We start from the raw sequence: 13,113 nt of genomic DNA, 5'->3' as shown, positions 1-13,113 counted from the left end.
ACTTATCTATTTAATTTTACTGTCAGTTTGTTATTATTATTTTTTTGACAGTTGGTAATTTTGATTGGTTATTTACTGAGTTATTTTGTAATAAATATATTGGTTAATTATGTATAATTTTTTGTCCGTTAATATTTCTCTGTAAAGACTTCTATTTTTGGATATTTTTTTCAGAGTTTTTTATTATTGTAAAATAATCTTCAATTTTCAAATGTATTCTTCATATAGAGTGCTCAATGTTCTTAAAAGAACAGAGCAATTATAAATTTGTAGAAAATCACTTTATATATATATATAATATATATATATATATATATATATATATATATATATATATATATATATAGATAGATAGATAGATAGATAGGACGCGTTTTTTTGGAAAAAAAATGCAGGGATCCGTTTTTTTTGGGAAATATTCAAAAATTCATTATTTATGCTACTAAATTTAATTTTAATGATAATATCTTATTTCATATTTTAACTTCTGATTTAAATAGGACAAATAATTCTGAAATTATTTTTATTTTGGTATGCTTGAAGGTTAACACAGTTGAAGCAGTCCTGCATAAAATCTTCTTAGATAATTTTATCTTCATTAATTTTATCTTTATTGGTTTTTAGTGTTATATATTGACACAATAAACATTGTTTATTTACATTTATTATATTTATTTAGATTTAACAATTGAGATATATATATATATTTATATATATATATATATATAAATGCATATATATACATATATATATATATATATATATATATATATATATATATATATATATATATATATATATATATATTTATTCTGATTCACTCCCAACAAGACTGTAATAAACAACTATTAAGTTGAGAGTTACTAGGAAAAAAAAAAAAAGAGTTATAGAGCTAGGAAACAGTTGATATAAGACTTAAAGAGTCATAGGTTGCACGAATCAAGAAAACATGAGGATAAAAGATTGTTTTAAAGGGTCAAAATGCAGGTAAAAGAACTAGACAAATAAAAGAGCATGCAGGGACAGATACAGTAAATGAATGAGACTTAGCTGAATCACAAGTCAAGTGAGTATGAATTTTTGTTTATGGAACTAGAGATGATAAGTCCTTTGAGCAGCAACCATGATAAAGTTTGTAGAAAAAAGAAAGAGATGCAACTTTACGACTATGGGAAAGAGGCTTAAGCTTAGCAGATAGAGTGGTTACAACTTTGTTTACAATGCATTTTTGGACTCTGTGGAAAATGAAGATAATAATAAAGGGGTGCTAATTTAGCAATCGATTATATATTTTGTTTACATGAAAGGTCAGTATTAAATGATAATCCAAGAAGATGTAAAAAAGAGAACTCAGTGAGAGGGTTGCTATTTAATAATAATGAAATGTCAACAGTATTGTGGTAGTTGTTTGCAGTTGTTTTTTTTGTCAAAAAAAAAAGACTTTTTGTCAAGACAGGAGTAAAAAGTTGAATCTTCAGCAAAAAGAGCAACTTTAAATGTAAGGTTGTCGGGAAGATCATTAATGTAGATAAGAAACAAAACAGGACTAAGAATAGAACCTTGAGGAACCCCAGAAGTAACTAGAAATAAATAAAACTGTTGGCCTTTGAGGATGACTTTAATAAAGCAGTTAGAAAGAAACATTTTTGATAATCTCAAAAACTTTTCCCATACTTAATATGAGATGTCATTGGGAAGACCAGCATGACAAACTGTGTTAAAAGCTATATATATATATATATATATATATATATATATATATATATATATATATATAGAGAGAGAGAGAGAGAGAGAGAGAGAGAGAGAGAGAGAGAGAGAGAGAGAGAGAGATATAGAGAGAGAGAGAGAGAGAGAGAGAGAGAGAGAGAGAGAGAGAGAGAGAGAGAGAGAGAGAGAGAAAGAGAGAGAGATAAAAATCAGAACTCAGTTATTTTTATGTGCTGTGGTTATCTTTTGTGAATAATTTAAGTTTAATTGTCCAATATCTAGTTCATGCTTAAGCTTATTTTCTATTCAACAGGTCCTTAATATTGTTTAAAAAATGTTTATACAGTACAATCTCTCTAATTCGAATCTCCTTAATTTGAAAACCTCCATAATTTGATTAAATGCAAAGTCACCGTGAAATGCGTTTAAGAGAAATTAACTTTCTATAATTCGAAAATCTCTCTAATTCGAACTTTTATTTTTTCCCATCGAATTCGAATTAGAGAGATTCTACTGTATTAAAAAGGCCAACTTAGTGCTCAAATGAAGTGAAATTTTATATAAACCTATAGAAAAAATTTTTTTAAATAAAGATATCAAAAAAATTATAGAAACTCATGTTTTTTATTTTTGATATAAAAATTGTAGTTTTTCTACAATAGGATCTAAAAATAGACACAAAATTACACAAAATAGACACTAATTGACACAAAAAATAACCACACCATATTATAAACACTGAGTTGTGATTTTTTATCTAAAGGGGTTTTAAAGCACTATTTAAACCTCTGAACCAAATTAGCAAAATGGAAAAACTTAAACATTCCTTTTGCCATAAGATTATGTCTAAAAATTGAACTTGAAAAACAAAGCATGTTAAAAAATTCTGCAAGTGTTCTGATATAGTACTATATGAAAATGTCCAGATAAAAAAATAATTTAGTTGAAAAAAAATCCAGATAAAAAATAAATTATAAACAAATCACGAATCATCAGATGAAGGTGGTCTGGGAAACTCTGTAAATAATAATAATTTAAGATTTTTAAATTTTTCTTGAAATTAAGTTCAGTATAGGGTTTTTTTTTTATAAGGGCCTACTAGCAATATATATATTTTGACAAATATTACAAACAAACAATGTAAGACTAAATTACTACACAATATACAAATGCTCAAATAAGTAAACAACCTCGATAGATTCTGATATTAAATATGCATGCTATTATATACTAATATATTTATATTATCAAAATTAAAATGGTAACTTTCTTATTGGATAAGAATAGTTTCTATATATAATGAGAGTTACAATCACAATTGTTAGTACAACATGACAAATTAACATTTCCATACAGTATGAATAGATATATAACTAACTTAAAGATAATTTAATTTTTTATTAGAAATTTATTTTAAATTGGTGTTTATACATCTAATTGTGCTTTTAATGGTCATATACTAAAAATATAGTAGAATAAAGGAAAACTGTTCCAAAATTTATGCCAAGTAAAAACTGAAAAATTGTTACACAAAGCAAAACAACACCAAAAAAAACGCCAAAATAACCAGAAAAACGCCAAAAAAACCAAAAAAACACGTTTTTTTGACCCAAAAAAACATCAAATGAAAAAAATGCGTTTTTTTTTGCAACTCTCTCTCATATATATATATATATATATATATATATATATATATATATATATATATATATATATATATATATATATATATATATATATATATATATATATATATATATATATATATATATATATATATATATATATATATATATATATGCCTCAAAAATTCTGCCTTTCATTGACTCCACTAGTCGTTGAAGTGCAGTTTGATCCAACTCGGCCCATGCTTTAAGAATTTTACACTTTAACTCAGTAACAGTTTTAAATTGGTGTCCGGCTGCTTTAGCATCATAAACTTTCTTGATAGCATTCCCCACATGTTCTAAATTGGATTTAAGTCCCGGCTACAAGCTGGCCATTCGAGAACCGGGATGTTGTGGTTTATAAACCATTTCATAGAATGCCTAGATGTGTGAATTGCAGCATTATCTTGCTGAAATATGGCATTATCGTCCATGTTTTCATCCATATAAGTTATGAGAACATCATCCAACATTTCTGTATACTTTATCAAGTTCATTTTAGGTAACATAGAGTTAATTTTCCTGAATAAGAAAATCCACCCCAAACCATTAAACTTCCTCCTCCATAATTTCGTTTTGTTTGTGGGTCATTTATTCCTCTTAGATCATGCCAATAACAACTGTAAGAGTCCGGACCATCTAAATTGAACTTTTTTTCATCTGAAAATGTTATGTTTTGCCACTCATAAGTCCAATGCATGTGGTTTTTAGCAAACTGTAATCTAGCAATGTTATGGTGATTTTTTGTGATGTTATGGTGATTTTTAACATTGGTTTTTGGTGTGGTTTCTTCCACTTTACGTTTGGTGTTGTACGTAGAATATGTGCAACATGTTTATTGGTGACAGGCAATAATAATTTATCCTTTATTTGTGTTGCATTCAATTTATTTTTGGTTGCTTCAATGCTAATTCGATTAATTTGCCGATTTGTTAATACTTTGTTGCCGTTTGTTGCTTTTTTTACACCTTAATTGTCACCTTTTGCAATGTAGTTTCGTACGACATGGTTAGATCTTCCAATTTTTTTTGCTATTTCTAGTATAGAAAATGCTGGTGAGATTTCTGAGCCACGATATAAATTAATTTGTATTTTTTCAGCATCTGTCAAATACTTTCAAATACTTTTACTTTAAATATGTCAAATACTTTTACTTTAAATACTTTCCTTTAGCCATTTCGTAAAATGCAATAAAAATGATACTAGCAGAGCAAAAGATCAAATTACACTAAAGTTTATCAATTTATTTGTGTAAAAGTGATTAAAAATCAATAAATACCGTTATTAACCTGATTGCATCTATAGATATATTCCAATTAAAAAATGTGCTTTTGTATATCAAACATACTCTCATGTTAATAAAGACACATAGAAAAATTTTTTTTGTGGTTTTTATTAGCCCGCAACACAATTATTTTGATAATAACTTGCATGCATATCAGTTGACAATACATAGAAAAAAATTAAGATAAAGAGAAAAAACTTAATGCGTCTAAACGAATATGCCTCAGTGTATGTATATATATATATATATATATATATATATATATATATATATATATATATATATATATATATATATATATAATTATTCCCCAAAATAGGATATTTTATAAAAACTGAATGATACAAGTAAAAACTATTTATATATTAGATATTTTACAATTTTTCTACTTGTAGGAATTGTTTAAAAATCTGCCAAAAAGAAGAAAATTAAAGCGGATGAAAAAGAAGATGTTTGTCGTCTTTTGAGTATGCACGGAAGCAAGTGGCTTATTAAAGATCAAGTTATGAAGGAAACAGGTTTTATTTAACACTTTTATATAAAAGTTGCATTGGAATTCATACTTATCATACTTATGTTTACCCTCTACATTAAACTTTTTATAATGTTACTTTTTTTCTTAGGTAAAAAAGTTACCCTCAAAGATCTTCATAACTTAGCTGCAAAACAGAAAGGTACCACAGATTTAAAATCACTAATTGCAGTCTTTCAAGATTGTAATGGTTAGTATAAATAATTTTTTGTTAAACAATTAATATGCAATAAGGAAACAAATATTGATTTCATTTTGAGAGCATTGACTTTTTTTTTTGAATGGTGCTTTAAATTTAAGGTAAAAAATTAAGAAGTTAAATAATAAGTTTTTTAAAGTTAGGAAGATATTTCTGTACATATATTGATGGACTGTTAGAATGAGCATTCTTCTTAAAGAACTTCTTAAAGAACAGAGCAGTAATAAATTATTAAAAATGAATATCTTTTTTTCTTCTACAATGGTTTGCTCTTAATATAAAATAAGTTTATGAAGCAAGTTAAATAATATGATAATGAAAATATATTGAACTTAAAATGATTTTAACTAAAAAAAGGCTTTAATTAAGTTTTTTAATTGAAAGCATTTTTTATTAGCTGGTATTATGATTTGTTTGCATGTTTCAACAAGTTTTAATTATATTCTTTTTTTATTTTCTTTAGTTCTACCTTGACATTCTACACTACGACATGACGTTAGTTTAGAATTCATACTGTTGAAATATGGTTTAAATTTAGTAAACTTTTATGAATTGAAATTTACTTTATTGATCATTAGTCAGCAGTTAGTAAAAAAAATTATAATCAACATTATTTAGGTAACAGTACCTTTGTTTTTTTGTGGCATTACAAAGTAATTTTGTACTCTTTATCATTATGTTGAGAATTTGTGTCATAATTTATTCATATTTGAGTAATTAAAGTTTTTTGTTTCAGGTTTTGACTATTTTTATCTCTACTCTTGGAAATAATGTAGTATTCTTCAATAATATGGGTGTATACTGTTTGAAGGAAATAATATGAAATGCATATCAAACTAAAAATTTATATTTAAACTTACTTTTACAGATTATCTCTTGTATTTTTAACAATATTTTTATGTATAGATGCTCTTGTTATCAAGTTAAATCATTATACTATAGTTCTATAGTATATCAGATTTATTAACATAGACAAATATAGCATAGCCATGTTTCTAGGATAAGGCTACATGGTGCTAGGCCTATGTTTTCTGAATCCAGACCCGGCGCAGTAATAAAGTAATAAACTTATCTAACTATTTATTAAATGTCAGAAAATTTCAATAGTTTGATATGTCAATATAATGGCAATAGCTTGCTCTTGAGAAAGTAGCTTCCTGAAAAGCGATTTCATATCCACATTTAAGTGGGGATTATGTACTAGAGTATGTTCTCCTAATAAATTTGCATTGTCTATGGCCATAGAGCCTGTCCTGCCCCATTGTTCTTTTTCAATATAATTAGATTTTCATTTAAAATATAGAACAAATCTGTTGAATATATAACTTCTTTTTTATTAGGATCAGATCTTGAGCTAAGAACAGATGAAAATGGTATCATAACTGGAATATTTTTTCAAGACTATGAAATGAAGCAATTTTTTGGTTTATATCCTGAGTTACTTTTGGTTGATGCAACTAATAAACTTACTAATTTGAGAATGCCCTTATACATTCTTCTTGTAGTCGGACCAAATAGTGAAAGTGAAATTGCAGCTATATTTTTATCTGCATCAGAAGACTGTGTTTCCCTTTCAACAATGTTTGAAATATTCAAGGAAAAAAATATCAACTGGAATAAGATATCTGTTTTTACTGACAAAGACATGGCAGAGCGTGAATGCATTAAGCATGCATTTCCACAAATTAATTTATTGTTGTGTATATTTCATGTTTTGCGTTCTATGAGCAGAGAAATAAGAACATCAAAAATGAGTATATCTGAAGCTCAAAGACTGATTGCTTTAAAAGCTCTCCATAAAATGACATATGCAGCTACTGAGAAGGAATATGAAATGTTGCGTGATGAGTTTCACAAAGTTATGCCACCATCTGTTGTTAAATATGTTGAAGTTAATTGGCATGCTTGTAGATTCGAGTGGGTGCATTGTTGGCAGCAACAAAATGTAACTTTTGGAGAATGTACTACTAATCGTTTTGAATCTATCGATCATAGAATTAAAGCATTTGTTTCTTTGTTGAGTCCTTTACCTATATTCTTCAAAGATTTGCTTACTGTTATAGCCTGCATGCGACAAGAAAGAGACCATAAATATATAAATACAACAGAACGGGTTCCTGTTACTGTAGTTGCAAGTTTTCAACATGAACGTGATTATAAAGATATACTAACGCCATTTGCTTTTTCTTTTGTTAAATATCAGCTCGATGAATCTGTCAGCGTAGATGGAGACTTAGCAAATGAAATTGTACAAACTTTTGGAAAAAGTGAAATACTATCTGAGAATAGCTGCGATTGTTTATTTACAAAGTCCATGGGTTTGCCATGCAAACATATGTTTGCAGCTAGAAGAATTAAAAAATTGCAAATGTTCTCTGAAAATTCTATTGCTCCAAGATGGTTTAAGGAAACAGTGCAGAAAACTCATCACATTTTTCTAACGAAGGATCAACATGATAACCATATAAAATTTGCTAAGCTAAAGGATAAACCCTTGACCCATGTAGAAAAATATCGTCGCGCTAATTGACTTGTACAGCATTTATCTGATTTAGCAGCAGAAGGCGGATCATCACAGAATGTAGAATGAGGGTCTTGCAAAATTTAGCAAGTATTTGGGGTTCTAATGATGAAGCTATGGTAACTTCAATTCAACATCAACTTGTTGATTTTAATATACAAAATGGAGTTTCCAAGTTGGAAATGGATGATAATAAATTTCAGTCTGAACTGCATGAAAGAAAAGTAAGATGTTTACATTTTATGATTTATTGGCATTTAAATTGCCAAATTGGCTGCTATAAATTATTAAGTATTTTAGTATTCATAATTGTTTGTTTTCCAACTATAGCTTGAAATAACAGATTTCAGTGAGCAAGTTGTTGATGTTGGTAATGTTGAAGAAGTTGACAAAAACAATTTTGATCAAAACTATAAAGTAAACTGTGGTTTGTTCGACTTATTTTTTAATTATTTATTCTATGAAGGTAAATTGTTTCATTTCCAATTTCAGTTCGAAAGACCAGCTTGCAGTGGTAAAGTTGAAAACAATGCAGTTCAAAACTGTATGGTATGCTTTCATTCATTTTGAAATTATTTATTTTTTGAAGTAAAACTGTTTTATTCCCAATTATATTTTGAAAGACAAGGTTTCCGTGGTGAAATTGAAAGCAGCACAGTTCAAAACTATATAGTAGTAGTAGTAGTAGTAGTAGTAGTAGTAGTAGTAGTAGTAGTAGTAGTAGTAGTAGTAGTAGTAGTAGTAGTAGTAGTAGTAGTAGTAGTAGTAGTAGTAGTAGTTTGCATATAAAGATCTGTAATATTTAGACTTTTCAACCTTTCGTCATATGTCAAGTTCCACAATAAAAAAAACAATTCTAGGAAACTGATGTTGCACTTTTTCTAAAGCTTTAATTTCACCTTTGAAGTAAGGAGACCAAACTGGCACTGCAAATTCAATAAGAAGCCAAAAAATGTTGTATATAATAACCTAAGCATATGTACATCAATATTCAAAAAAGTATTTTTCAATATTCCCATCATTTTATTTGCTTTTGAGGTACAAGCCATTATATGATCTTTCCATTTCAAGTTTGAACAAAATAAAACTCCAAGATCTCTTTCTATGTTTGTTTTTCTGAGCGATTTCCTGTCCATAGAGTATTCATACTTAATAGTTTTTTTACCTAAATGCATAACTACACATTTATCAGTATTAAGTTTGACAAGCCCCACCTTTGACCATTCAACAGCTTTATATAAATCTAATTGCAATAACTCAGCATCATTTTTCCTGACTAATTAACTTTGTATCATCTTTGTATCTTGATTGGGGTGTTCAGCCTGTCATCTTTGATTTTTTGAGCCACAGTATCCTTCTTTGGTTCTTCCACGCCATAAATGATTACATTGTTGTCTCTGCTCTTGATTTCAGTCTGTTGAGCAAGCAACAGTTTTTCAACAGCTAGTTGCTCAGCTGGATTACTTTTTTTTCCAGATACAACAATAACCCAACTACTGTTTTTGTCCCTAGCATGGTATACTTTTTTAGATTTTCTCTATTAAATTATTTATTTTATGAAGGTAAATACTTTTATATCTAGTTATAGTTTGAAAGACATGCTTGCAGTGGTAAAGTTGAAAGTAATGCAGTTCAAAACTATATGGTATACATTTTTTCATTTTGTCCTGTTAAAATTATTTATTTTCTGAAATTAAATTGTTTTATTTCCAATCATAGTTTGAAAGATCAGGTGGCAGCAGTGAAGCTGAAAGCATTGCAGTTCAAAACTATACGGTATACTTTCGTTTATTTTCCCTATTAAAATTATTTATTTTATGAAGGTAAATAGTTTTATTTCCAATTACAGTTTGAAAGACCAGGTTTTAGTGGAAAAGTTGAAAGTAATGTAGTTCAAAACTATATGGTATACATTTGTTCATTTTCTTCTTTTAAAATTATTTATTTTCTGAAGTTAAATTGTTTTATTTCCAATTATAGTTTGAAAGACCAGGTTTCAGTGGAGAAGTTGAAAGCAATACAGTTCCAAACTATATGGTATACTTTTGTTTATTTTCCTTGTTAAAATTGTTTATTTTATGAAGATAAGTTGTTTTATTTTCAATTATAGTTTGAAAGACCAGGTTGCAGTGGTGAAGTTAAAAGCAATGTAGTTCAAAACTTTATAGTTCCTTGTAAAGGTATTATAGGTTTGACAATATTTATTTCATGTAACATGTAACATGTAATTTTCCAAAATTGTAAATAAAAAAAAATCTGATTTAACCAAAACAAAACAGAAACAGGACAAAATCTATACATAATACAATCATTACCGTCTCTCATTCACTTTGGGCACATTTGATAGATCCATTGATCTTATTACCTTTCCAAAAAACATCTTTTAAACTTGTCTTAAAATGAATAAGCATCTGTTGTTCCCTTTCATGGTATTGAACCAAACTGCGGTTTATTGATAAATCCATTTCAATTTCTAGTACGTCTCCACCTGTTATAAACTTTTATTTGATTTTTTGTACAATCATTTGAGGTTTAACCAAAATGTAATTCATCTGACATGTGACAGTGACTCTATACCCACATCACATGAAACTCAGCATTTCAGCTGATATACCAGGAGAACCAGCAGGCTAGCCTAATAAAGCTGTACCAACAGCTATTTCAATTCATTCCTGGTTATTAGCTCTGCTGGTCCAGTAACATTATTTACAACAGATAAAGCGTTTTCATTATGTCCATTTAGTTTTTGTCCATAAAGTTTTTTATAAATGTTACTTTTTCATAATTTTAAGTTCTTTATGTTTATTAATACTAGGCACATTTTATTAAGTTGTATTTTTTAATTTAGCATCTCTCAAAGAAGTCACGTTAAAAACCATAGCTTTAAACAGCAGGTTCAATATTGTACCTGGTCAAAAAATTTGAACAAAATGCTTAGTCAAATCAAAAGCCTCCACTGAAATTAATACTGATAACATTGATATTGCTGATAATTACACAAATGAAAGTATAAATAAAGAAAACGTGTTTAACGTTCAACAAGAAGCTAATATAAATAAAAACAGACAAGAACTTTCTGATTGTCTCAGTATAATTGGTGTGTCAACAGTCAAGCTTCACGGAAGGCTGGGGAAAAAAAATTAAACTATTACAACAGTTTTCAAAGAAAAGTTATCAAGTTCTTTAAAAATTCCATTGACAGAAGTTAAAGTTTTTGATAATGAATATATTCTTGTTTTAAAAAAAAATGTTGTTCAGTTCGAAAAAATGTTAGTTTTGATAAAAGATAAACTTGAAAAATGCTGTTCATTTAGGGACAAAATTCAAGTATTGACTTTGTGCCCACAAGAATGGTCAATTGAAGCAGCTAGTGAGTATTTTGGTGTTTCAAAGTATCTAATATAAAAATCTAGATTTTTAGCAAAGGAAGGAGTTCTTGCAGTTCCACAAACTAAGCAATGTAAAATGCTGCCTGATCAAATAAATACTTTAGTAAAAAAGTTTTATGAAGATGGTGAAAACTCTTGCCAGATGCCTGGTCAAAAGGATTTTTTAAATGTTAGTTGGAAAGTCCATATGCAAAAGCGACTACTTTTATCAAGCTTAAAAGAGTTATTTCTCTCATTTAAAATTCTATATTCACATGTAAAATTAGGTTTTTTCAAAGTTTTGTGTTTTAAGACCTAAATGGTGTGTTTTGCCAAACTCATCAGGAACCCATTCTGTGTGCGTTTGTATCTACCATCAAAACAAGAAGTTAATTCTCCTACCCATTAAAATTGATTACCATGAACTATATAAATTCATTGTTTGTGATATGCAAAACAAAGAATATATGTTAAATCGATGTACGCAATATTCAAAAAATACATCTAAATTAGAAGAAAAGATATTCGAACTAATAGGGCAGTTGGAGGAAGAAGATAATATTGAATTTAACCAATGGGTTATTACTGATAGATCAGATTTAGTTACACAACTTGTAAGCATACCAGATTATGTAAATATGGTGATGGAAAAACTAGTCAAGCTAACAGCCCATTCATATATTTCTGAATGCCAATCTAAATATTTAAAAAATCTTAAAGAAGAAATGCCATCAAATAGCGCAATACTTCTAGGAGATTTTGTAGAAAACTATAGTTTTGTTGTGCAGAATAAAGTACAAGGTTTCCATTGGAATAATCTTCAGTGCACACTTCATTCAGTAGTTGTTGTGTACTATAAAGAAAATCAGGTGTTGCATTCTATTTCATATTGCATTATATCAGATGATAACAATCATGATGTACCAATGGTTGACGAGGTACAAAAATCAATTATCAATAATCTGTAGCAAAAGATACCCAGCATTGTTAACTTGATCTCCTTTTCTGATGGCTGTTTATCTCAATATAAAAAATGCAAAAACATTTTTAACCTATGTTAGCATAAATCAGACTTCGGAATAGATGCAAAATGGTTTTTCTTTGCAATCAGCCATGGAAAGCAACCTTGTAATAGTATAGGAAGAACAGATAAACGGCTTGTAGCTAATGCTAGTTTGCAGAGAATTTCTACAAATCCAATATTGAACTCACATAATATTTTTACATATTGCACTAACAACATCAAAGGTATAAACTTTATTTTTATTTCAAGTGAAAGTTTGGTAGAAACAAGATTATTACAATCTGAACGATTTAAAAATGTAAAAACATTACCAGGAACTAGAGACTTTCATGAATTTATTCCTGTATGTCAAAATGAAGTTAAGATGAAATACTGCAGTGATGACATTATGCCTAGTTTGACTTTAAAAATTGTGAGATGCTAGGTGATGTGTAAAGTTGATGTGGAATTTAAATTTATGTACCAACATGGCCCTTGAATCTTGAAAGACATTTGCTTGCTTCTTTTTATTAATTATTTCTTAGAATCGACAGTTTGTGTATGTCTATGATATGTATATGACAATATTTTTCATTTGTTAAAAAAAAATTACGTAATTTTGTTTTGTTTTACAGTTCAAACAAAAACAAAAAAATATTTATAGTTCACTAATTTGTATAAAGATTTGTCAGTTCATAAAAACACGGAATTCAAAGAGTTAATGCGTTTTGATATTTAAATTTGAGTTTATTTATGTACATGTATATCATGGAAATTGCAGTTTTACACCTAAGGGAATACCTCTTATTTTTTTGACTAGCTCTGAGT

At 28.0% G+C, this 13,113-nt stretch overlaps 2 protein-coding genes across 3 annotated transcripts; both read left to right on the top strand.

The window, feature by feature from the left end:
- The first annotated feature begins 5,131 nt into the window (after positions 1-5,131).
- LOC136081279 (uncharacterized) lies at positions 5,132-7,923 on the top strand. Its single transcript, XM_065798582.1, has 3 exons — positions 5,132-5,180; positions 5,286-5,384; positions 6,734-7,923. The coding sequence occupies exons 1-3, from the start codon at positions 5,132-5,134 to the stop codon at positions 7,921-7,923; spliced, it is 1,338 nt and encodes a 445-aa protein (XP_065654654.1).
- Positions 7,924-8,580: 657 nt separating this feature from the next.
- Positions 8,581-12,894, top strand: LOC136081727 (uncharacterized). Of its 2 annotated transcripts, XM_065799584.1 has the most exons (6): positions 8,581-9,559; positions 9,634-9,690; positions 9,764-9,820; positions 9,895-9,951; positions 10,025-10,094; positions 10,763-12,894. In XM_065799584.1, exons 1-6 carry the CDS (start codon positions 9,557-9,559, stop codon positions 10,837-10,839), a joined length of 321 nt encoding a protein of 106 aa, XP_065655656.1. In that variant the 5' UTR covers positions 8,581-9,556; the 3' UTR covers positions 10,840-12,894. The 2 variants fall into 2 exon arrangements, 1 of the variants encoding a protein (XP_065655656.1); XR_010639058.1 differs by lacking the exons at positions 9,634-9,690; positions 9,764-9,820 and having other exon boundaries at positions 9,528-9,559; positions 10,763-10,897.
- The last annotated feature ends 219 nt before the right edge of the window (positions 12,895-13,113 follow it).

Source organism: Hydra vulgaris, chromosome 06, assembly GCF_038396675.1.
Source record: "Hydra vulgaris chromosome 06, alternate assembly HydraT2T_AEP".
In the NCBI taxonomy this organism is placed as follows: Eukaryota; Metazoa; Cnidaria; class Hydrozoa; order Anthoathecata; family Hydridae; genus Hydra; species Hydra vulgaris.
Note: the sequence above shows the minus strand (reverse complement) of the source record. Positions and strands in the feature narration are given on the sequence as shown.

Coding starts and splice junctions, on each gene's coding strand:
- LOC136081727 (XM_065799584.1), top strand. Junction 9,821..9,894: donor ATGTAGTTCAAAACTATATG/GTATACATTTGT, acceptor TTCCAATTATAG/TTTGAAAGACCAGGTTTCAG. Junction 9,952..10,024: donor ATACAGTTCCAAACTATATG/GTATACTTTTGT, acceptor TTTCAATTATAG/TTTGAAAGACCAGGTTGCAG.
- LOC136081279 (XM_065798582.1), top strand. CDS start 5,132: ATGCACGGAAGCAAGTGGCTTATTAAAGATCAAGTTATGAAGGAAACA. Junction 5,181..5,285: donor TCAAGTTATGAAGGAAACAG/GTTTTATTTAAC, acceptor TTTTTTTCTTAG/GTAAAAAAGTTACCCTCAAA. Junction 5,385..6,733: donor AGTCTTTCAAGATTGTAATG/GTTAGTATAAAT, acceptor CTTTTTTATTAG/GATCAGATCTTGAGCTAAGA.